The following is a 21,770-nucleotide window of genomic DNA, read 5'->3' as shown; positions in this document are numbered from 1 at the left end:
ATAGAGCACAGACTGGGGGCTGAGCTGCTGCCTCTGGAGGTGCCATGACTTTGACTCAGCCCAGCTTGCCTTGGAGCATCTCTGCCTTCATCTTCACAGAGTCACCAGGTTGGAAAAGACCTTTAAGATCATTGAATCCAACTGTTCCTGTCCCCTACTAAACCATCTCTCTAAGCACCTCATCTACTCATCTTTTAAACCCTTCCAGGGATGGTGACTCAGCCCCCTCCCTGGGCAGCCTGGTCCATGCTGCTCCTGGCACCTCTGCTGTTTGGGGACAGCCCTGCCCAGCCAAACACCCCGAGTCTCCCCAGACCATGCCCAGAAACATGTGTGGGGCCCCCCCAAAGGAGGCAAGCCAGCCAGCACTGGTGGGCTGCTCCCCAGCAAGGTGATCCTGAAGAGCCTTGCAGGCTGGTGAGGAGCAGCAAGGGATTTCCAAAGGATAAAATAAACCCAGTCCAGGGGGGTTATTGCAGCTGATAACTCTTATTACAGTTTACTTGCTTCTTGCTGCTTTGCTGAGTATTCTCATTTGACCCACACCATGGGAGCAGCCTGCTTAAGCAGAGGAAGGGTTGAAGCTACAGGCATCTTCGAGATAGCAAATTACTTGTTTATCATCCTTGGGTTCTCCCCGTTGGTTTCCTTGTACAGCCAGGGATGTTTAAAGGCTCGAGTAGCTGCCATTTCCTTCCCTCCCTCACCTCCTTCTGCTGGTACCATCAGCAGCATTTAAAAACCACGCAGCCAGCGTGTTCACAGCCTTAAAATCAATAATAACCAGAAGCCCCAAATTACATTCCGAGGCTGGAGAGAAATGGCTTTTCCTTGCCCTCTCCTGACTGGCTGCTGTGAGGAAAATCTCTCTGGAAGCTCTGGACAGACAGACAGACAGGCTGGCAGGGGTGGGAGAACTCGCCCTGGGTCGGAATCCGCCTCCCCCCAAGGCAGCAGTGACGCCCTGGGGATGGTACTTGGCTTTGTAAAGCCGGGGTCTGCTCTGGGGGTGGGATTTTCAAGCCCTGCAGCCTCTAAAGAGACGTTTTGTGTTGTTTCTGACAAACGCCTTGCCAGGGAATTTGCGTTGGTGGCATGGATAGCTCCCAGGGTCCAGCCCAGGCTGTGTGGGGAGGGGACAGGCTTGTGTGGTGCTGAGCTGGCAGGATGGGTGCTTGGGCTGCTTCAGGGGTCAGCACCTACAACTGCTTCAGCCCATGTCACCTCCCAGCATCTGCAGCTGAAATTGGGGCTGCAGTAGCATCCCTGGGCACAGGGATGCTGGGGATGATCTGGTCCAGGGGTGGAAGAGGGGGGAGCTGCTGCTCCTACCCCCTTCTGCTGAAGACAGAGATGAGCATGGGATTCAAGACATGTTTAATTGAAAATCTCAGTATGGGGGGGCTGGGGGGGAGCAAAGAACAACCTTTCCATGACCTCAGGTCTGCTTTGCATGCTGCCCCCCTTCCTGCCTGATGGGAATGCTGCAGCCGCTCAGAGCCCATCGCCTTCCAGGTGAGAGGAGCATCCATCAGGATTATGAAACGAGAGGAGCAGCTGCTTCAGGGCTGTATATTAGGAAAGGATGAATCAGAGGGAAGGTGTCTGCAGCGATCTGTGCTCTCCCTGCTGAAGCAAAGTTCAAGGCTTCGTGATTAAAGGTGGTTCTTGCCTGTTTGATAGCTGGGCCCTGCCCAGATACAGGGGAACTTCTCTGTGACTCTGCACCAGGGTCAGCTGTCCCATGCCATTAAAACACTGAGTATTTCTTATTTACCTTGATGTTTTTATCTGAAAAACTGTTGGACTCTGAAGTCAGGGGGCTGGAAGATGCTGGGGGGCGAGTTCATGGCATCAGGACTTGGCTGCTGGGAGTACTGCTGTTGGACATGCTGCTCCTCTTAAGCTGCTTGAGCAACCTCCCCCCTTTTCCTGTTCCCTTTTGGTCCTGTTCCCCCACCCATGCACAAAATAAGCCAAATCAAAGCGTGTGATGGGCAGTTTCACTAATAGCTCAGCTCGACAGGTTCAACAGAGAAAAGGTGCTGGTGGAATTACTTCCTTCAGCTGGCGTGAAATGTGGGTTTGTTGGGTTTGGTTGGGGTTTTTTTTTCCCCATCTTAGTGTGTGAAAATCTCCTAGGAAACGTAGCCCTAATGGTCTGCCTCCTCCCTGCGCCGCAGCTCCTGCAAGCCAAGCAGAAAGCTGTGCTCTGAATACACTGCCTGCTTCTCCTAATTAAATAGCTGTGGGCAGAGGATCCTTGGAGTGTTGATGGAGTTGTAACACGGGGATGCTGGCTTTGTTTGGTGGTTTCTTGCTGTATCTCTTTATATCCAGGCATCTCTGGCTTGTCACCGTGCTCTGATGATGATCCTCGCTGCTGCAGGGATGACAGGGGTGGTGGTCCCAGGTGTGGAGGGTGGGGAGAACCAGAGCTCTGTGTGCCGAAGAAGATGCTGCCCCAGATGTGGGCACACTGTGAAGATGCAGCTTCAGCCCTTTAGATACCAGCAGTGGGTTTAATGAGAGGTGACAGCCCACAGGGGTCCTTCCCCTGCCCACCAACCCACCCTGCCCAAGGCTGTGGTGCTTGTTTGGAAACGGGCACCAGCTTTGAGGGCTGGCACAAGCACGGTGAGCCCTGCAGCTTCGTTAACACCCACCCACCCACGGCCTCTGCATCCTTCAGTTAGGACAAGAGTATAGTTAATCCTCCAAGTGCTCTTGTCTGGGCTGTGGGGCAGGCAGAGCAGCAGGATGGGAGCCCTGGGGAAGGGAGTTAATGCTGTTTAATCCTCTCCCAACGTGGGGTGATGAAGTACAGTGGCTGCATGTCCTGTGCTGCCTGCCTGGGAGGTGGGGGGCTGGGGTCACATCAGGCAGCCTGGACCTGTTACCAGCAGCAGCCTCAGCGCCAAGGCCGGTGTGGGAGCGCGTGTTGCCAGCCAGGATGGGATCTGTGGGCTGTGTCCTGCGCTGAGCTGGGTTGTCCCTGTTCTGCAGGGATCCCACGGACACCGTTCCCCAGCCCCTGGGATGTGGGATGGCTGGTTGTGGTGAGGATTTAGGACCGTGCCCACCAATGCCAGTGTTATAGTTGGCCATCCAGCGTGGGTCCCTGCTCCAGTGTTCAGGGGATTATTCCTCTCGATGGGAAATCAGGTTTAAACCTCCCAGGGATCCACAAGTAAACATCTGAATATCAATTTTTACTTTTTAACCTGAAGTTTGACCTCAGATTCCTTTCAGGCCCTGGTGAAGAGCTGGCAGAGACTGGTGTCTTTGGTTTACGAAGCAGGAAGGTTGTCCATCTGTATCTGAAGAGCTCCTTGCAGACCCTGGGGAGACAGTGGTTGTGCTTGAGAACAGTTGGTTGCTTTGGTGGCAAAGCCAATGATTTAGAACTCTTACAAAAGCTGCTCATTTTGCTTCCTGCTGATTGCCTGATGAGCAGCAGGGCACTGAAATTACGTTGCCCCCTCCTCAGAAACTGATTTGAAGGAGTGGCTGAGCTGGTGCCTCGAAGTGCCTGATAAAGGGAAACAAAGGTAAGAGCCATGGCAGGGGTATAACTCTCGTTTTCCTCACAGATCATAGATTGAAGGGGTTGGATTAGTCTGTGGCAGAGTGTTTAACGTTACCAGACAATCACTTTGTCCCCGACTCTCCCCTGCACACACAGCACTAATTGCCAAGGCATCTCTTCAGGCTGTTTCCCCATGCACTTGCCCAGCAGACCGGTGAGGCTGTGGGGATGTGCTTAGTGCTGCTGCCAGGGGGGAATGGTGCCCCCGTGTTTGGGAATAATGACATTTTGGAACCTGCCAACTGCATCGTTTTATCACTTCCAATGCAGATGATCTGTGGATCAGTGTTTTTGGCTGTAATGGATTATCACTTCATCACGGAAGCAAATCACAGCCTGTAGCCAGAGCCTGCTGGTAGGGAAACTACAGCCTGAGATCAATGATTTCTTCATTGCCTTTCCATTATCCCCCTGTCTCACCGAGCTGCTGTCGTCTAGAAAATGAATCAAATTAACATGCAGGTCAAGCATCAATGGGAGATTTTTCTCTAGGGTTCCTGCATGGGCAGGAGGGGAATGCAGGTATTGCTCTAACAGCAGCACAAGGATTCCAGCTGCTGAGCATCCTGTCTTCAGGGGGGCTCGCACGCCGTGGAGCTGCAGAAGTGGGTGAGCGTGGGGAATCACAGGCTGTGTTTAAGGGTAGAAGGGACAGATGTTTGTTGTTTCATGTGTTGGTTGGCTGAGGTATTACAGGGTTCTGCTTGGCAAAGGGAAAAAAAAAAACCAAAACCAAAACCCAGCCCAAAAACCTAAGAGAGACCGTGTGCTGATGCTCATCCTGTTGCTCCCAAATTAGATGAGGATTCATGTGTGTGGTTCTGCCTTGGGCCTTTCCCAGCCCTGGATTTCTTGTGTGTAGCAGCTAAGCTGTGCCTGGCTGTATCCAAGGGGCTTCTCCCTTCCTATGGAGCCCCTAAGGGACATCTCCATGGAGTCTGGGACCATGCCCCAGACTGAGGAGACCTGGTTTGTTCTCCTTGCAGATCATTCCTATCAATTCAGGGCATCGAATCCCACGCTGAGGCTTAGCGGAGCATCGTGCCTGTCACACCGAGGTGAGAGCAGGCACAGCCCCAGCACGGGGGGATTTACAGCTAACTGTGGGGGTTAAGATGAGATGTGAAAATCGCTGCTAAACCCCTGGGGTTTAGGCCAAGCAAGGAGACTTGAACCTGTGCCTGGTGCCCCAGGTCCAGCGCTGATCGTCAGCTTCAAGGGTGAGACGTGAAAATAATTAAATTAATGTCAAAGCCCTCACAAGCTAATTGGGAAGGGATTATCCCAGGAGGAAACCAGAGATGAGGAGGGAAGGGACAGCTCCCTGAGGTGACCTGTGCTCTGTGCTTCAGCGGGTGATGAACCAGATGCTGTTTTCCCTCCTGGTGATCTGCTTGTAACAGAATCTCCTGCAAGTCCCAGCAGCCAGGCTGGGGTCTCAACAACCCCTAAACTCGACTTACAACCTCTTGGGAAACCTGGCATCTCGTGAGGTGTCTCGTTGGATGCCAGGGGGGGAGCAGAGCAGCTCTGGCAGTGCAGGAGTTTTTGAGGGGAATTAGAAGGCTGGGTGACTCCTGCAGCAGCAGTTGGTATCTGGCTTCACGTGCCTTGACCTTGCGAGCGTGGGTTTGTGCTGAGCGTGGGAACAGTCGCTCTGCCTTTAGCAGGAGCAAGTGCAGCCTTTTGCTCTGCTCAGGGATAATTCTCCACTTCCCCAGTGTTTCACTGTGGGGGGCCAGCAGTGCTCTTCTCATCCGCCCTGCTTGAAAGACCACGCTCAGGGTAGAGGAGCAGGAGGTATTGCTTGGGAAGTTACAAAGGTCCCCAGAGCCCTGGGCAACCCCATTCAACTAATATCCCAACTTCTGACAGCCAATATCCACTGTCCTGCCCCAAAACTAATTAATTTTATACATGAGTGAATTTAACACCATCATTTAGCTCTGTCTGCTGGTGGGGACTTTGAAGTACAAACTGATTATGCAGGGAACAAGCTGGGAGCTGGTTAATAAGTTCCGGCGATGTGTGTGCTGCTGGGAGGTCGTGGTAGATTAAATGTAGAGTTTTATTGTTGTTTTGTCTTGAACCTCAGCTTAGAGACAAGGGAAGGAGCAGAGTCTGTCACCAAAGAGAAATGCAATGACAGCACTGGGAAACGTTTCAGAACTACATAAGCAACTAACGACCAGGACCTGGCTCTGCATCCCCTGAAAACCTCATCCTTCACCTCATTTGCTTGGTTTTGCTTCACTTCAGGCAGGCTGGTTGTTAATGGAGGAAATCAAAGCTAATCAGCTCAACAGTCGTGCTTCTGTGGGGTTGGCTGGGGTGAAGGGTGAGATGGTTTGACCTGAGCCAGTTTTGGCTGAGGGTGCTGGTGGCCAGGGGTGCATTGAGAGGTCTGGGCTGGTCCTGCCCCGGTCCTTCCAAGGGCAGAGGCGTGGGTGGTCCCTGATTTCATCACACGCGGTTCTTCCCAACCTGAACAGTCGGGGTCTCTGGATGCTCCGTGCTGGTGAAGGGCTGAGGCACTAACGAGCTCTTCTGAAGAGCAAGGGGACAGCAGGTCCTGAACAGTCACTGAGCGTGTGCCAGGCCAGGGGAGCTGTTTGTAACCTCACTGCCGAGCAGCACCAGTGGCCGCTCCAGTCTGGGAAACGCAGGATAAGCTCAAGCACCCGCCCTGACACGTGGTGAAACAGCACAAACTCTCGGACATCCGAGGTAATTGCCTTTTTCTCCTTCCAATCTCGCAGTAGGATTGAGGGGGGAGAAAGGGACAGTGAAGGGGTGAAATAGTGATGGGGAAAGACTTTTAATTGCAGTTGCTCCCACACGGTGCCTGAGGATGGTTTGTTTCCCGGAGAGCTGGGCAGTTCAGGCTGGATGCAAACTTAAATCAAAGCTTGTGAAACTGTCAGTGAGTTTTTGGATGTTCTGAAATCCTGCTGTGCATGATTATCCTGCTATAAAGGCCTTCTCTGGGTGACCTCTCAATAACCGTTTTCTTTTTGATAGTCGGGAATGGGTGAGGAGTTCCTTAATTGGGTGTAAATGGCTCTCCCCTACCTATTATTCAGTTGATGGCTCTTTCTGAGAGAAAACAGGCCAGTAAGTATGTGCTGAACTCCAGTGCTTGTTCCAAGTGAAGATGTTTGCAACGGGAAGCCAAGTCCCAGTCATCATATTCTCCAGGGATTACTCTGGCTTGGCCAGGGAAGGGGGGGTAATGGCAGTTCCAGTATTTTGAAGCTATTTCGGTGAAGGGCAGACTTTCCACAGCCACAAAGTCAAAACACAGCTGCAGAAGGGTTTGCAAAGTCACATTAAGAGACTAACCAGGAGAAATCTCCGGCAAAGGCTCTAACCGAAGCGTCTCTGAGCCCCCAGAGCCTCTGTTTTTCTCCACGCTCCCAGGAAGGACCTGGGAGGGGATCAGCTGCGGCCGGTGCAGAGAGGAGATGATGGCAGTGGTGAGTCGCCTGCCCGGCACCGGCCCGGAGAGCAGAGCCCGGTGCCGCCGAGCTGCCCCGGCCCGGCCCGGCCGCAGCTCTACCCCGCGATCGTGTTCTGGTGGGTTTGAAAGCGGTTAATTAAAGCAAGGTCATTAAGGCATCTTGCTGCCCGGCGGGCGCGCTCCCCCCGCGCTCCGGCAGGTGGCGCCGTGGAGCTGAGTGCGGCGCGGCGGGGGGGGGCGGGCAGGGGGGTGTCGGGGAGCGGGAGAGTGGGGGGGGGGACACGGACCGGGGAGGGGCATACGGGGATTGGGGTGGGACAGGAGAGTCGGGGGGCACGGGGAGTGCTGGGCAGTGGGGGGTGACAGGGGAATTGGGGGGGACAGGGGTTCGGGGGAGGCGGGGAGAGGACACACGGGCAGTTGGGGGATACGGGGAGTGGGTGGAGGGGACGGGGGGAAGAGGAAGGGATGGGGAGGGGGGGGTCGGAAAGGCCGGTTCTGCTGGAGGGCTTGGCCGCGATGCTGGGTGCGATGTTAGCCCAGGCTGCAGCCGCTGCTCCCGGGCCGGGGAAAGTCCGTCCGGCTGCTCTGCAGCCCCCGGGGCTTCTCTGCCTTCCCCACGAGTGACAGGGAATTACCCCTCGGTCTGCTGCTCCCCTTCCAGACGTGGCTGCAGGCGGGTGCTGGGAAATGGTGTTTGGCGGTGGGAGGGCGCTGGGCAGCGGGAGGGGGCTGCGGGGTGTCCTTCTCCCTGCCGGGCAGCGCAGCGTTCGGAGCATGCAGGGGCTGCGGTTCAGCTGACCCCGCTGTCCTGTCCCGTCCTGTCCCATCTCTCTGGCTGGGGCTGCACCCAGGTGTCCTCCAAACCGTGCTGGCACATGGGGTCGGTGCCATGCCTGTGCTTGGGCAGAGGGCAGGACTGTTGCCCCTGACACACACAGTTGCCAGCCTATTTTTTTTATTTTTTAAAGCCTATTATCATTTATTTGTGCCCATTATTTTTCTAAAGGCCTCCTACTGCTTGAGTCCCTTCACAACATCCAAGGGACGGGTGACTTCAGCCATGAAAGCTGCTCCGGGCACAGATGACGTTGTGTGCACCCAGCTCCCCCGATGCTGCTGCTGCTGTTTGCTCCCAGTCCGTGGGTCCGTTACCACAGACAAAGTATGTCTGATGCCGCTGGGTCAGGATTTCTGGGTAATTAAGACTCGTCAGGCAGTGTTGCTGCCATTGCTTTCCCACTAGGTAATTCCTTGGCCAAAGCCCTTGTAAATGAGACCCAGGGCTTTGCCCTGAGACCGCCTGCCATGACATTCCTTTGGTTACACATCAGCAGTTAAACATTTTGGAGCCGGTTGGGAAATTTTCACCAGTTTAACAGGGTGATTTGGTTGAGGTTGCTTTGTTTGCTTTCACACATGTGAAATGTCTGGATTGTTTCTTTTTTCCTTGTGTCTGGCAGGAGAGTTGCAGTCAGGGAATATTCCTACGCTGATCTTGCTGGCTTTCCTCAAGCTGGTTTTGTTCTTAGCCATCTATTGTGGACAAGGATCATCTCTTAGGTGCTTTGGACCGTGAGGAGAATGGGTATGGTTATTTCCGTGGCTGGCTGGGGATGTGAGATGCAGCCACTGTCCTTGTGTGCATTAGCCATGCCCACACTATGTCAACCTGATTTCTCTCTCTTTGCCTTTCCCCAAAGCTTCTGACACAGCCTGTGGCTCCAGGAGGACTCAGTGATGAGGAACAGGAATATAAACTCCCTTTCTTCTGCGTGTAACAGTGGCATTTCTTAACCCCTGCCTCATGCCTCCAGAGTGACTCCAGGCTTGGTCCCGCATCTTGCAGACCTGATTTGGCATTCTGAGGAGAGCTGATGTTTTTGGCTAGTTGGAGCTTCTGATAAACGTTGGCACAGCTGATTTATTGTCTGACTCGGTTCCCAAGGAGACCACATATGTAGTGGTCTGAGATAAGCAGCTTATAACCTAAAGGTGAATGCCTTAAAATATCAGTGTCCCTTTCTCTCCTTCCATTGATAACGAGCTCTTGCTTTTCCCCTGCTATCTTTATTTCACTCTGCTATCAGAGAATTAAACACGTGGTGTTGTGTTGAGGAACCTTTCTGTCTCTACAATTGGCTGGAGTTAGAAATTCAATGGATTTTCTGTTATCGCTCTTAACGTGAGATTCTGGAGCGCCTCACATGCGGGCTGATGATGGGAAATGGCTCAGCCTCTTCTCAGTGTCTGTGGGGACAGGACGAGGGGTGATGGCCTCAAGTTGGAGCACAGGGGGTTCCACACCAATCTGGGGAAGAACTTCTTCCCGATGAGGGTGAGGGAGCCCTGGGACAGGCTGCCCAGGGGGTGTGGAGTCTCCTTCTCTGGAGAGATTCCAGACCCATCTGTGTGACCTGTCCTAGGGAGCTGCTTTGGCAGGGGCTTGGACTGGATGGTCTCTGAAGGTCCCTCCCAACCCCTACAGCTCTGTGATTCTGTGATGTCTCTTCTCCCTAGGTCATTTGCAGTCCAAACTTGTTTTGAAAGAGTGAATTGGGCCAGGGCGAGTTTTTTTGTGGGGGAGAGGTAAGTGACAAAGAGGGAACCTGTTCTTTCTCTAGCAGAGAAATTTTCAGACCGTAATTAATGTATGTTCTCCATGCGTGTATGTGCACGCACACACCCAGGCACTGCTGCCTTTGATCCCTGCTGGGAGGCTGGGGAGAGCATGGAGCCTCTGAAATCCAGTGTCGTTAGGGACAGAGCGTGGGGATAACTGTGCTGCGTTCCCCTGGGTGTTAGGCAATGGCAGGCTGGGATCTGCCTGGCATCTCTTGCTAGCCATCATCCTATGCGATGAGGTCTGGCTGCTTTAAATAACCTAGGAAGGCTTTGGGAGGGGCAAGTAATGCTGCTTCATTGTCAGGTCAGGCAACACACACCACAATTAATGCCAGAGCCATCAGTGCCCACGTTTTGAAGCCCTTGGCAGGAGCAAGAAGAGGCTCAAGCGATGCAGAAAGAGTGGCAGGTTGTTATCAAAGCGGCTGCTGCCGCCCCAAAGCTGCTTGTTAATAACTCCTATGATTTTTGTGGTTGACTTACAGCAAGTGCTGCTCCATTTGCTGAGAATCACTTTGTGCCATCAGAGTGACACGCAGGTAAGGGAGCAATTCGAGTTCATGCATCAGTGGCATGCTTGTGTCGAGTCAGAGCTGGGATCCAGCTAATGAGATAAAAGGTTTCTGAGCAGTGCCTGGTGCCAGGTGCTTTTAAGCAGTTTTTAAATTTGGATGTACCATAAGGACTGGAATGAAAAGAAATAAATTGACATATTCTGCTGAATATGTACTTCCTGACACTGAGGAGTGCTGCCTTCTGGTAGCAGGTGAGATGGGGGAAAAAATATGTATTTCTCTGAATTTTAAATCCTGAACTACAAAGAAAGTAATTTGGACTTGGGGTAAAATTTGAAGCAGAGCAAAATCCACTTCCAGCGTGGGGTCTGATTAAAAAGCTGAGTGGCATTGAGGAAAGTCTTGTGCTGGGCTTTTGCACAAGAGCAGATTGCTTAATTTTTTCCAAACCTTTTAGGCTCTTGTTACCATTGGAGTGGATGCTGGGGCAGGAGCTTTCACAATCTTCCCTGAAATGGGACCCTGCCCTATTCCCTTATTTAACCAAATCATTCCAGCCTCACTAACCACCCTGTGAGGAGACCACAGCAGCTTTGGTGTTCTCATGGGGTAAAACCACCTACTTTCCTCTTGCTGTCCACTCACACAGTGATGAACCAGGAGCATAAGTGAATTGATAAGTTGCTCTAAAGCATTTAAAAACTTCTGTGAGGGGCTGGAACAGGCTGCCCAGAGAGGGGGTGGGTGCCCCATCCCTGGGGGTGTTCAAGGCCAATTTGGATGGGGCCCTGGGCAACTTTGTGTAGATCCAGGTTGGAGGTTGGTGTCCCTGCCTGTGGCAGGGGGTTGGAGCTCTGTGATCCTTGGGGTCCCTTCCAACCCAGACCAGCCTGTGATTCTATGATTCTGTAATTAAAAGGGCTTTGATTGAGCATCCAGCACAGTAACCTGACGCAAACCACAGTTTTGCTTGACTGTGTGTTTTTTGTAGGTGCATTCTCAGCCCTGTCCTGGGCACAGATCCTACCTGTGCTGCCTTCGAATGGGTTTGGGTCTCTAGTTTCACACGCTGCTTTTGACTTGGGCCAAAGTCTGGTCGCAAGGCGCCAGCGAAGGCTGGCACTCTTCACCCAGAGCAGCTTGCTGCACGCTGCCTTCTAGCTCTTCCATTGCCAGTATCTGCTGGAAAAGCTCTCTGGTTGTGTTCCGCAGGCATAGCGGGAATAACAGACCCGATTCATTCCCAGTGGAGCTTTGCTAGGCTCAGAACTAAATATATATACACTTACACTTATACTTTTTAAAGTGAAAACAAATAAATTTGCAATAAAAGAACAGCTACTGGCAAAACCTCCCAAAGATGTAGGCCAAGGGGGTGTGAGCTTTGTGTTCCTGGCTTTCCCTGTGCCCTTTGGTCCCCAAATGGCTTTGCTTATCTGGGTAGTCTGTTGCTGGAGTGTGGCATTGGCTCGGAGAGGCAGGCAGATGACAGGAAAAGGCAAAATCTGCTGAATATTTTTTGAAAAAGGTGTAATTCTTCTTAACTTGCTTTTGTGTACGGAGCTCTGGTGCGCTCGGTAGATGTGGGACCGGTTTCTCCTCTGCTTGGTGTTCCCACCTAAATTAGGGTGAGCATCCCCAGGCACCTGCATTTCCAGCATTGTCTCCTCTGTTAGTGGAAATTTCCTTTTCCAAAACAGGCCATATGCTGGAGTGGGATGAACTAATAAGCTTCTGCCATAGCACAGCAGGGAAGGAGCCTCGCACGGCTGCAGTTACGTTGGAGCGGTACTGGGTTATTTTTAATTAGCACTTTCCTCCAGGAAATAAGTGTAGTCAGAGAAATGCAAAGAGATGGAGCCTTTTTCATCAGTCGTGCTGTATAACTGCCTGCACGACTCCCTACATACGTTGACATGCAGATGGCAGTGCCTAAGAGTGCTATGGTGCTAATTTCCCTTGTGTGGCATTACCCGGAGACATCAAGCTGTCAGGATTCAGATGACACAAGAAGTGAAGCTTTGGCTTCTATCTGACCAGATTTCATCCCCGTTGTTGGTTTGGTGTGTTGGGTGGTTTTTTTCTCCCCTCGTGGCTGTCCAAAACACGAGGGTTTCTAATGAGAAATCAATAGGGTGCAGAGTGACTGTGTTGAGCCCGTGTCACGCCTGCAAGACAAGAGCCACCGCAGACAGCAAAGCAGCTAAAATTCCTCCCTCCAGCTAATAGCTGCTTGGAAATGCTGATGCTTTTCCAGAGCGTAGCAGAGTGGAGCTTTCCTGATGAGAAGAGGGAGTTTTGGGTGGCGCATCAACAACTTGGAGTCAGTTTTCACAGGGGGTGTCCACGGCAGATCCTGCTCGTGTGTCTCATCGTTCCTGTGTGCTGCATAAATTGATCTCGTGGGTGTCTGAGTGCTGCATCCGGAGAGCTTTGGAATAACCTGTTTTCTTTGTAGGCTTTTTATGGGTACTTGGCCAGAGGCTATATCCACTTTGTATGCCAGAGGAAGAGAAAATCCTAATAATGCTGTAGAAATCCAGAAATGCTGGCATCAAGAAGAGTCCTTCCTGCAAGTGTGAGACCCCCACCTGGAGCACTGAGTCTAGCTTTGGGGTCTCTGGGACAGGAAAGGTGTGGAGCTGTTGGAGCAACTCCAGTGGAGGTCATGAAGGTGATCAAGGGGCTGGAGCACCTCTCCGGTGAAGACAGGCTGGGGGAGTTGGGCTTGTTCAGCCTGGAGAAGGCTCCAGGGTGGCCTAGTTACAGCGTACAGGAAAGGGGGAGAGGGAACACCAGGGAGTGCAGGGACAGGCCAAGGGGTGATGGCTTCAAACCCAAAGAGGGCAGGGTTAGGAAGGAATTCTTTGCTCTGAGGGTGGGGAGGTGCTGGCACAGGGTGCCCAAAGAGGCTGTGGAAGCCCCATCCCTGGCAGGGTTCAAGTCTGGGTTGGATGGGGCTTTGGGCAGCTTGACCTAGTGAGTGTGTGTGTCCCCCCCACGGCTGGGGGTTAGAACTAGGTGATCTTTGAGGTCCCTTCCAGCCCAAAGCACTATGAGATGACTGAGGATGTGCACAGGAAGAGCAGAATATGCTCACAGACATGCAAATACCTGTTGGAGTGGGAAGAAGTGATGCCCAGCTGCAGGAACAGGCACAGCTCGGTTCTCTGCCCTAGTCTTGGAGTCTCCTCAGCAGGTGTACACAGCTTGGGCTGTACTCTGATCTCTGACTGAGCCAGTGGTGCCGATCCCTCACCATCCCCTGGGCGCTTTGTTTGCAGGGCGAGTTCTCCATGTCTACACACAGCTCCACTCGCACCACCTCTTGCGCAAGAGGCACCCGTGGCTGTTGTGCTACACCAGCCTGTAGACACTCCCTTAATCCAAACAGTGCACAAAGGCTATGGGCTGCTCCTTGGGGTATGCTTTCAGAAACCACACGGACTGCAAACACAATAAAATATGTAGCAGTGATCTCTCACGACAAAGTAATTGGGTGATTTATAATAAATGACTGTTTTACTTGACTTCAGAAAGCATGCCAGCTCTTGCATGCCAGAGAGGAGTAAAAAATAAAAGATGGCTCAGTAATTTCTGTCTCTTATCATAGGGCTCTCCCTCAGATTCCAGGTCCTGTCCTAGGAGAGGTGGCCCATCTGGCTTTGAGGTGGATGAGCTGCATTCCGGCCTGTGGAAGAAGAGAGTCTTTCAAGTTGAACTTCCCTCAATAATCAACATACTGGTTTGTACTGATAGAGATTGCACGCTGAATATCAGTACAGAATGATGCTTGCCATGGTCCTTGCAGCACGCTGTCTGCTTGGCAGCTGCTTTGCATCCTGCAGTTGGCTGCAGCTCAATGGCAAAAGAATTTCTAAGTGTTTGTCATGGTGAAGCAGCCTGGGATGAATGGTGCTACGTGAATGGGAGGTTATGATTAGGCATCAATCTGTACTGGAGTAATGAAGAATATTTAAATGTGTCTTTTCTAGTAAGTCTTACTTAATATGAAGGGGAATCAACTCATCACTGTCTTGCTCTGACTTTCTCCCACCCCTCCAGCTGGTATTGTGCATTGCAGGAAAGATGATGCCGTGGTTATGCAGGTCCCTGTGATTTAAAAAATCAACCAAAGATTTATCCTCAGTGGCTTTTGGAATCCTGGTTTCAAACAAGTCCATGACCCTGAACCTACAAGTCTGTGTTTCACAATATCCTAGAGCTGCAGAGCTGCCTGGGAAGGAGCTGGGCACACTGTGTAGCCGAGGAGCCTGCTGTGGCTGATGTGATGATGGCTGGCTGCATCCCTCTCAGCTGTGCTCTTAGCACCAGGAGCCTTTGGGAGCCCTGTGGAAGCACTGACTTGGAGCTTAAAATGTAAGCCCCTTTGGTGTTTGATCCCTGCTGAGTACTACCAGATCTGATGAGAGACACCAAAGTTCTTTAACCACTCGCCTTGTGTACCTGAATGAGCAGAAGAGAGAGGCCTCAGGACTCAGTTCTTGTTTTTCAGCTTTGCTTTTGGCTGCCGTGGCTGCACAGTGAAGATCACAGAAAGTTTCACTGCCAGATCCTCACCAAAGGTGCTGAAAGCACTGTCAGACTGACCATGTCTCTGTGGGGAAGCTGAACCCACTGATGTGTTCATTCTGGAAGCTGTCTCAGTGCTCAGTGTTACTGCACATCAGCCTTGCAACCATCAGCCTTCCAACCCCTTCACAACACATCTCAGTGTGCTACAACACTCTCATCTTGAAAGGTACAGAGGAAAAAAACTCATAAAGTAGAAACCTGTGTTTGTTTCATTTCAAATGAAGCTTTGGGTAGGGTGAAGTACTTGGGAAGGCTTCTAGAAATAACAATCTGGGTTTGTGCCAGCTGCTTAGGCAGATCTATCAGCCAGGAAGGTGCTTCCCTACCCAGGCTGATCCTTGGAAACTTATCCCAAAACATCAGGCCCCCATGAACAGTGGCTTTACCACCATCTGCTTCGGAACTTGCTCTGTTTCAGATGGAAAGAACAGAGAACATGGTTAGTTTGGTAATGTTCCTGACAGCTGGAGCAATAGCTGGTGTTTGTTTACTTTGTATAGAATACCTACAACATCTCAGGGAAAAACCCACCCAAACAGACAGAACTTACTTAAAACTTGGCTCATTCTTTATTTCAAGCTGATGCCTGGTTGGGATGAACCAGCTCAAACAGGTCTGTGTAATTAAAGGAGTTCATAGTAGACCTTCCAGTTCTATGTGTGCACACAGATAGGGAGCAAAACCAGAGTTACTGACTTGAGGTGAAGAAATTACAGTCCTCTCCTCCTGTGGGAGAATAGCTCACCAGTTCAGAGGCGACTTGGAATGGGGAAGGTTATAAATAGCAAGCCTTGAGCTTGTAGCAAAGCAGAATTATATTCTGGGAATTTTATTTGAACTGCTGAGCTACTTAGACAAAACCAATCGGGTGTCATTCTCTTGGAAAAACCTTTGTGCAAGGTGGCACCTTATGAGCTTAATGCTGTAGTTGCACCATGATCACGTTGTGTTATGAGAGAGTTAACTGGCTAAACACCACCCTGGAAGGGATGTGGTATTTTTTGTCTCTAAACCAAACTCCTAGTAGTAAGAGCCTAATCCTTCAACCAGTTTAACACAGGATGCTCTTTCGTTGCTTTATCTGATGCCATTACACATCCATAATTATTACAGCCCAGAAGACCAGGTAGTCCAAAATGTATTTAATGAGCAGAGACAACACAGGAGGTCAAAACAAGACACACACACACATGTATATACACACAATCCAATATACATTTAAACAGTGCACAAGAGGTAGTACCATTAATTAAGGAATATATAATATGCAGTAAAAATATGAAGACAATTCAGATCTGCCTTCCAGATAGCAGGAAAAGCTCTAGAATGATTTATACAGCATAAAAGTGTACCCTGTTCTCTTATGTGATTGTACCTTGAGTTTTTTAAAGGTAATCCTCCAGGTAACGAGCTGAAGGGGACAGTATTTCATTTGTAAGTTAAAAGCTATGGCTTAACAACTCTGATAATGAACTTTGAATCCATTATTTCTTACAGGACTTGGAATGTCTGTGCTTTTCAGGATTTCAGGTTAGGTAAAAACACCAAATATTCAACCTGATCTCTTATCTTTTTATTCTCTAAAAAGACCTGGGCAGATGCCTGAGTTCTGGTTTGGAGGGATGCCCATCCTATCAGGGGAAAAAATAACACATAGGATGGGTGGAATTGATTGTGTAGTTTTAGAATATGTTGTATTATATTAGCCATTAATTAACTTCAGAATATAGGTTTTATTGGGGGAAAAAAAGAAGACTTGATATCTACAGAAACACGATTCTAGAAGTACTGAGAGGTGAAGGTGGGAAAATGCTCTAAGTCAGCTCCCCAGGATGCCTTCAGGAGCATCATAGAGTGCCACAGGTGCCCAGAGAACAACCTGCTAAAAGCAGGAGAGCCAGACCAGAGAGACAAAGCTCCAGTAGCTTAGGCCACTTGTCCTGAAACTCTGTGTAGTCAGAATAGGAGCTGTGAGCGATGGTCTGTGTGCCCACAAAAGCAGAGCTCTCAAAGAGCTTTGTCAACCAGAGTGGCTATTTTTTAAGATGTTTTTAAGCCACACTGACAGCAACTGAATGACTTTGCTCTGTGAAACATGTTTCAGGAAAGAAGAAAAAAATCCTCTTAAGGATTATCAACTTCTGAGACTTAAATGTAAAACCAAACCAGACCAAGAAGACTTCAGTAAATGCATCTTCCATCTGCATTTCCAGATATGAGAGACAGCTCTAACCAAGGCGTGGCTCTCCTCAGAAGATACACATCAGGCAGGTCCAGGAGTCTAAGGAAGGCTGCAGTGAAAGAGGGAGGTGATACCTTCCTTTTCCAGGATCGGTTTCTCCAGGCTTCCTGTGTTGTTTAAGCTCCGATGGGGCAGCAGGAAAAATACAACAAATCCAAACCAAATAGGAATGTAATGAATCTGGGGAAGATACTGCAGTGCTGTAGATAATGGCTATCTGATATACTCCTCCTCAGAGATGCAGGACGTATCTTCATCTGTGCTTTCCTCCAGATCTGGCAAGTTGCCCCAGAGCAATACGTTCACACCTGGTGGGAAGGAGGCAAGAAGATGGGAGGGGGAACAACTTATTTTTGGATTGTGACCTTATTTTTAAGTTGTACAACTGTCTAATTGTTGCAAAACCTGGTAAGTCACATTCATGTTAAATACATCTCGACTATTTCCTGGTTTTCTTCCAAAGTCAACTTGTTGTTTACGGTGCAGTTCAAAGACTAGGTCCCTGCTTAACATGTGTATTTGCATAGCTAATTCCCAGAGCTATTGAGAACGCCCTCATGGCTGATTTATTTTTAAATGCATTGATCTGAAAGACAGGTGATGCTGAAAGGGTTGGACAGTAAGTTACTCCCATGTGCAAGGAGGAGAAATGATTTGTCAGAATTCTCTGCGCTCCTGAGGACTCAAGGCAAATTATGTGAGACACTTGGCATCCAAACACCACCCAGCTGAAGAAGTGAGCCAGCACGAGCTGTAACTTCAGCTTGAGCTAATGAGGACTCAGTTATATAGGGTCAGAGTGACAACATGACTCACCCAACAAGAGTGCCCGTTGGACAGCTGCCTGATAGCGCAGTAAAGCCATACATACCTCTATAGACAGCAGCTGGTGGCTCTGTTTACACTACTCAGGATTTACTGAAGCAATATTCTGACTTCTCCCCACAAAAGGGATCGGTTAAGTTTTCTGATGAAGGTAAATTTCCACTTAATTTTTCATTTCCAACATAGTTACAACCACCTCCCCTGAAGCAGTTTGCACGTTTAGCAATATCCCTTATGCCTCCATCCACTGTGGGACCTCCATCTCCACTGAGATGCCCACTTAGAAAGGGGGGACTCAGAACTCAGGATTTCAGGGAAGAGAAGGAAATGTACGTGTTCCTTACCGGAGGGGTCGAGCCTGTTGATGCCAAAGACTGCTTGGCTGTGGAACATCCAGAAGTGGCCGTTATTGCAGGACAGCAGGCACGGTTTGCAGGGAGAAATCACATGATAGCCAACGATGTTACCACTGGGAAGACAAGCAAAGTGATGAGCAACACAAAATGCCTGATGAGAAGATAGATGCTGTTGGTTCTTCCAGCTTGAACTGACATTCAAGAGCCCCAGTCACAGAGCATTTACATAAAGCTCCTACTTTGATAACGGGAACGTACTGAAACAAGCATCTTAAATATTTAGGGAACATCTGTCAGGAGTTACAGATCTAATTTTTAGATCTTTGGCATAGGGAACTATTTAGTAACCCCAGTTGTGTAATCCAGAGCAGTTTACATACCAGCAAAAGATGGGGTGGGTTTTTTTTCCCCTTGGTGGTTTTTTTTTCCCCTTGGTGGAGGGGTTTTTTCTTGCTAGGCCAATGATTCCCTTGGAATCAATGTGGAAGTTCATCAAGCACACAAAATCCATCTGTACGGAAGCACAGGAGGGTATCAGCAGCAGGAGCAATGAGACTGAGCACTGAGAAGCGGCATCTGCTGCCCTAGGATGAAACCTAGAACAAGCATTTTCTACTTTCCAGGCCGCAGGTTCTGCTGAGAGTTCTGTTTCTCCACTTCTGTCTAAGCAGTAAAGCGACGTGATCCTCTCCCAACACCCACCGTTTCAATCTGAAGGAGGTAAAAGGCTTGATGACGAAGCTGGAAGGCTCGTCTCAAGTAACTGAGCTATTTGAGAGCTGTTGTTTTTACTCTTAAATACCAGGCATTAATAAAGAGGATAAAAGAACTCCAAGAACTTTAGTGACAGCATGTTCCATCTGCTAGCAACAACTCGATCTGCCAAGAGGATGTTCTATTAATTAGAATATGAGTAACTACTTCTTGCCTCGGCCTTATTCACACAGTTATCTCGGTGTTGAAGCAGACATTTAATCAGGCAGGTGGCACGCAAGCTTCCCCATATCCTCTGACTACTGACAAGGTTGTCACACTTCCACTGGGGACTTGCACAGAAATAGACTGGCAGCCGTGCCCAGAAGTAGTGGGCTGAGTTTCTGCCGAGCAGCGTTAAAGCTGATACCGAGCAGGCAATCTGTTCATTCATGCCTTAACTCTTGAGCTGACGGCGGTGGTCTAAGGGGGGGGAAGGTTGAAGGGTGTGGTGGCAGGGCGGGTGTGCTTGGGGAGGGGCTGTTGTCGCTGAACAGTGTTCTTACCACTTTAAACAGGCGATGTTCTTCAGCTTGCACTTGCAGATTTCAGTGAAATAGCAGCTTCCGATGAAGTCAACGGTACTAGATGGGGAGAAAGCAAAGATAGAGAAGTTTACATGCAATCATAGCCACAACTATAATGTTTTTATAACACAGGCTTAATGTCACAGAAAAGCCATATCACCATTATGGTCTCACGTGGGGCTTTTTTAACTTTCCCAAGAGCATGCAACGACTTTTTCCAATCAGCCACCGGCCCCACTCATATAGAAACAAGAAGAGGCCCATGAGACGTTGTGAGGGCGTCTGATGAGTCCCCTGAAATTAGCCGGGGGGGTCAGCACTGCTGCCATCCAACACTTTCATGTCGGACCCCACTGCCGGCTGTGGCACCATCAGCCAGAAGCATGGAGACGCTGCCCTGGTTCCCGGCAAACCTCAGCTGAGCCCGTGGAACAACAGCTTAGAGGCCGGGGCATTTCAAACCAAACCTTTGATTCCTTATCTCCTTTCCAAGCCCTGCTTTCTCATTAACATCTTGTTTTGCAACCCGATCCCCTGGGTAGTCAAATGCGGGTATGGGAAAGCAGCCGGCTCGCGGGGGAGCCGCGCCGGGAGCCGCCAAGATCAGGTTCGGGCTGTTTACGGGTGTTTATTCCAGGTTCTGATCTTAATTTCGAGCTCTAATCTCTGCTGAAGGAAGGAGCTGGAGGAGCTCCCCGCGGCTCCCCCGCCGAGGGACCGGAGCAGGGCTGGGATTTAAAACCCGAGGGGCAGCCCGGCTGCCGGCCTGGCTTGCCCCGGGCCGAGGGACAGCCGGCGGGATCTGGCACCGGAGGCACGGGGCTGGCTGGCGCTCTCCGGGGCCGCGTTCCGGGGGGGGGGGGGGGGGGCTGATTTTGAGGGGGCTCTTCCCGGGGGGGGGGGGGGGGGGGGCTGTGTCAGCGCCGGCCGGGTCACCGCAAGGCTGAGGGGCTGCGGCGCCCGGGCCGGCCCTGCGGGGCCTCAGGGCCGTGCCCCGCCCGCCAGAGGGACCCCGCGGGGATCGGCTGCCCCCGGCGCTGCCCCCGCGGCCCGGCGCTTACCCCGAGGGCGGGATGTCGGTGGAGTAGAGGTCGATGTCGGTGTCCGCCAGCAGCACGGCCTGCATCCCCCGCGTGCTCAGCACCTGCTGGCAGAAGCGGCAGCACAGCACGGCCACGCAGCGGTCCTCGAAGGTGCAGCTGCTGACCGACATGGCGGGCGGCAGCCCGCGGGGCCGGGCCAGATCCCGGTCCGGTCCCGTCCGGCAGCAACGGCCACGCTCCCACCTGTCAGTTTGAATTCCCGGCCTCAGTTTCCCATTGGGCGCGGGAGGCCCCGCCCTCTAGCTCTGATTTGCTGAGAACGCCGGCGGGACCCACCCTCCCCTTGCAGGCCATTGGAGGAGGCGGGTGGCACCACCCCTACCGCTTGGATATTGGCGGAGGGGCACGCCCTTTCTTGCTCCCATTGGTCCAGTAAGCTGTCTCTTTTACATGCCTCGCTCCGCCCCCTGCGCAGTCCTCGGGGCGGAGGCTGCTGCGCTCGGGCAGGCCCCGCCCTCTCCCGTTCTGAAGGGGCGGGGCTATGCGCCAAGCCGCGGGAAGGGGGCGTGTTCCCAGCTGAGCGACGGAGCCGCCTGGTTGGCTAGGCCGCCCGTCGCTCTTGTCTAAAGCTCTCCGCCGATTGGACGCGCCGCTGTGGGGGGGCGGGCACGGCGGCGGGCCGGTGAGGGGGACCGGGCGGCGGGCGCCAGCGGCCGGAGGACGCCCGGCTGCGGGAGGCGGCTCCGCAGCGCCCAGGTAATCGCCCCGCCCGGCCGCGGGCTCCCCTCCCCGCCTCCGCCAGCTCGCCGGCAGGCCCCGCCGCCTCCTTTCCCCCCACCCCGCTCCCTCAGCCGCCCCTCAGCGCGGCCCTAAGGCGGGGCGCGGGGCCGCGTCCCTCAGCCCCGTTCCCCCCCCACCCCCCCGCCCCGGGACCCCCCCACGCTTCCTCTCCCCGCCGCCCTCATTGTTCTTCCCGGGCGGGATGCGGATCCGGCGGGTGCCGTGTTTACTTATTTCTTCCTCCCGGCCGCGCATCTTCCGCGGGGGCTGCAGCCTCGCCCCCTCCCTGCCCCGCCGAGGGGAAGAAGGGGGGGGAATAGGGGGGAAGGGACCGTGACTTGGGAAGGGGCGAGGCGGGAGGAAAGTTGCGTCCCCTGCGGGCAGGTTCCCGGCCGCCTCGCCACACGCCGGGCTGCTCCGGCGGGGCTCTGCCCCCGTACTCCGAGGGGCGGAGGGGGG

The 21,770-nt window shown here is 52.0% G+C and overlaps 1 protein-coding gene across 1 annotated transcript; it reads right to left on the bottom strand.

The window, feature by feature from the left end:
* Positions 1-17,240: 17,240 nt before the first annotated feature.
* Positions 17,241-20,701, bottom strand: FAM72A (family with sequence similarity 72 member A; the record flags this gene model as incomplete). The annotated part of the gene is made up of 4 exons (XM_084275792.1): positions 17,241-17,335; positions 18,197-18,321; positions 19,468-19,545; positions 20,550-20,701. The coding sequence occupies 4 exons, from the start codon at positions 20,699-20,701 to the stop codon at positions 17,241-17,243; spliced, it is 450 nt and encodes a 149-aa protein (XP_084131918.1).
* Positions 20,702-21,770: the final 1,069 nt, after the last annotated feature.

The sequence above is a fragment of the Gallinula chloropus genome (assembly GCF_964237585.1).
Source record: "Gallinula chloropus genome assembly, chromosome: 27".
NCBI classification, from domain to species: Eukaryota; Metazoa; Chordata; class Aves; order Gruiformes; family Rallidae; genus Gallinula; species Gallinula chloropus.
Note: the sequence above shows the minus strand (reverse complement) of the source record. Positions and strands in the feature narration are given on the sequence as shown.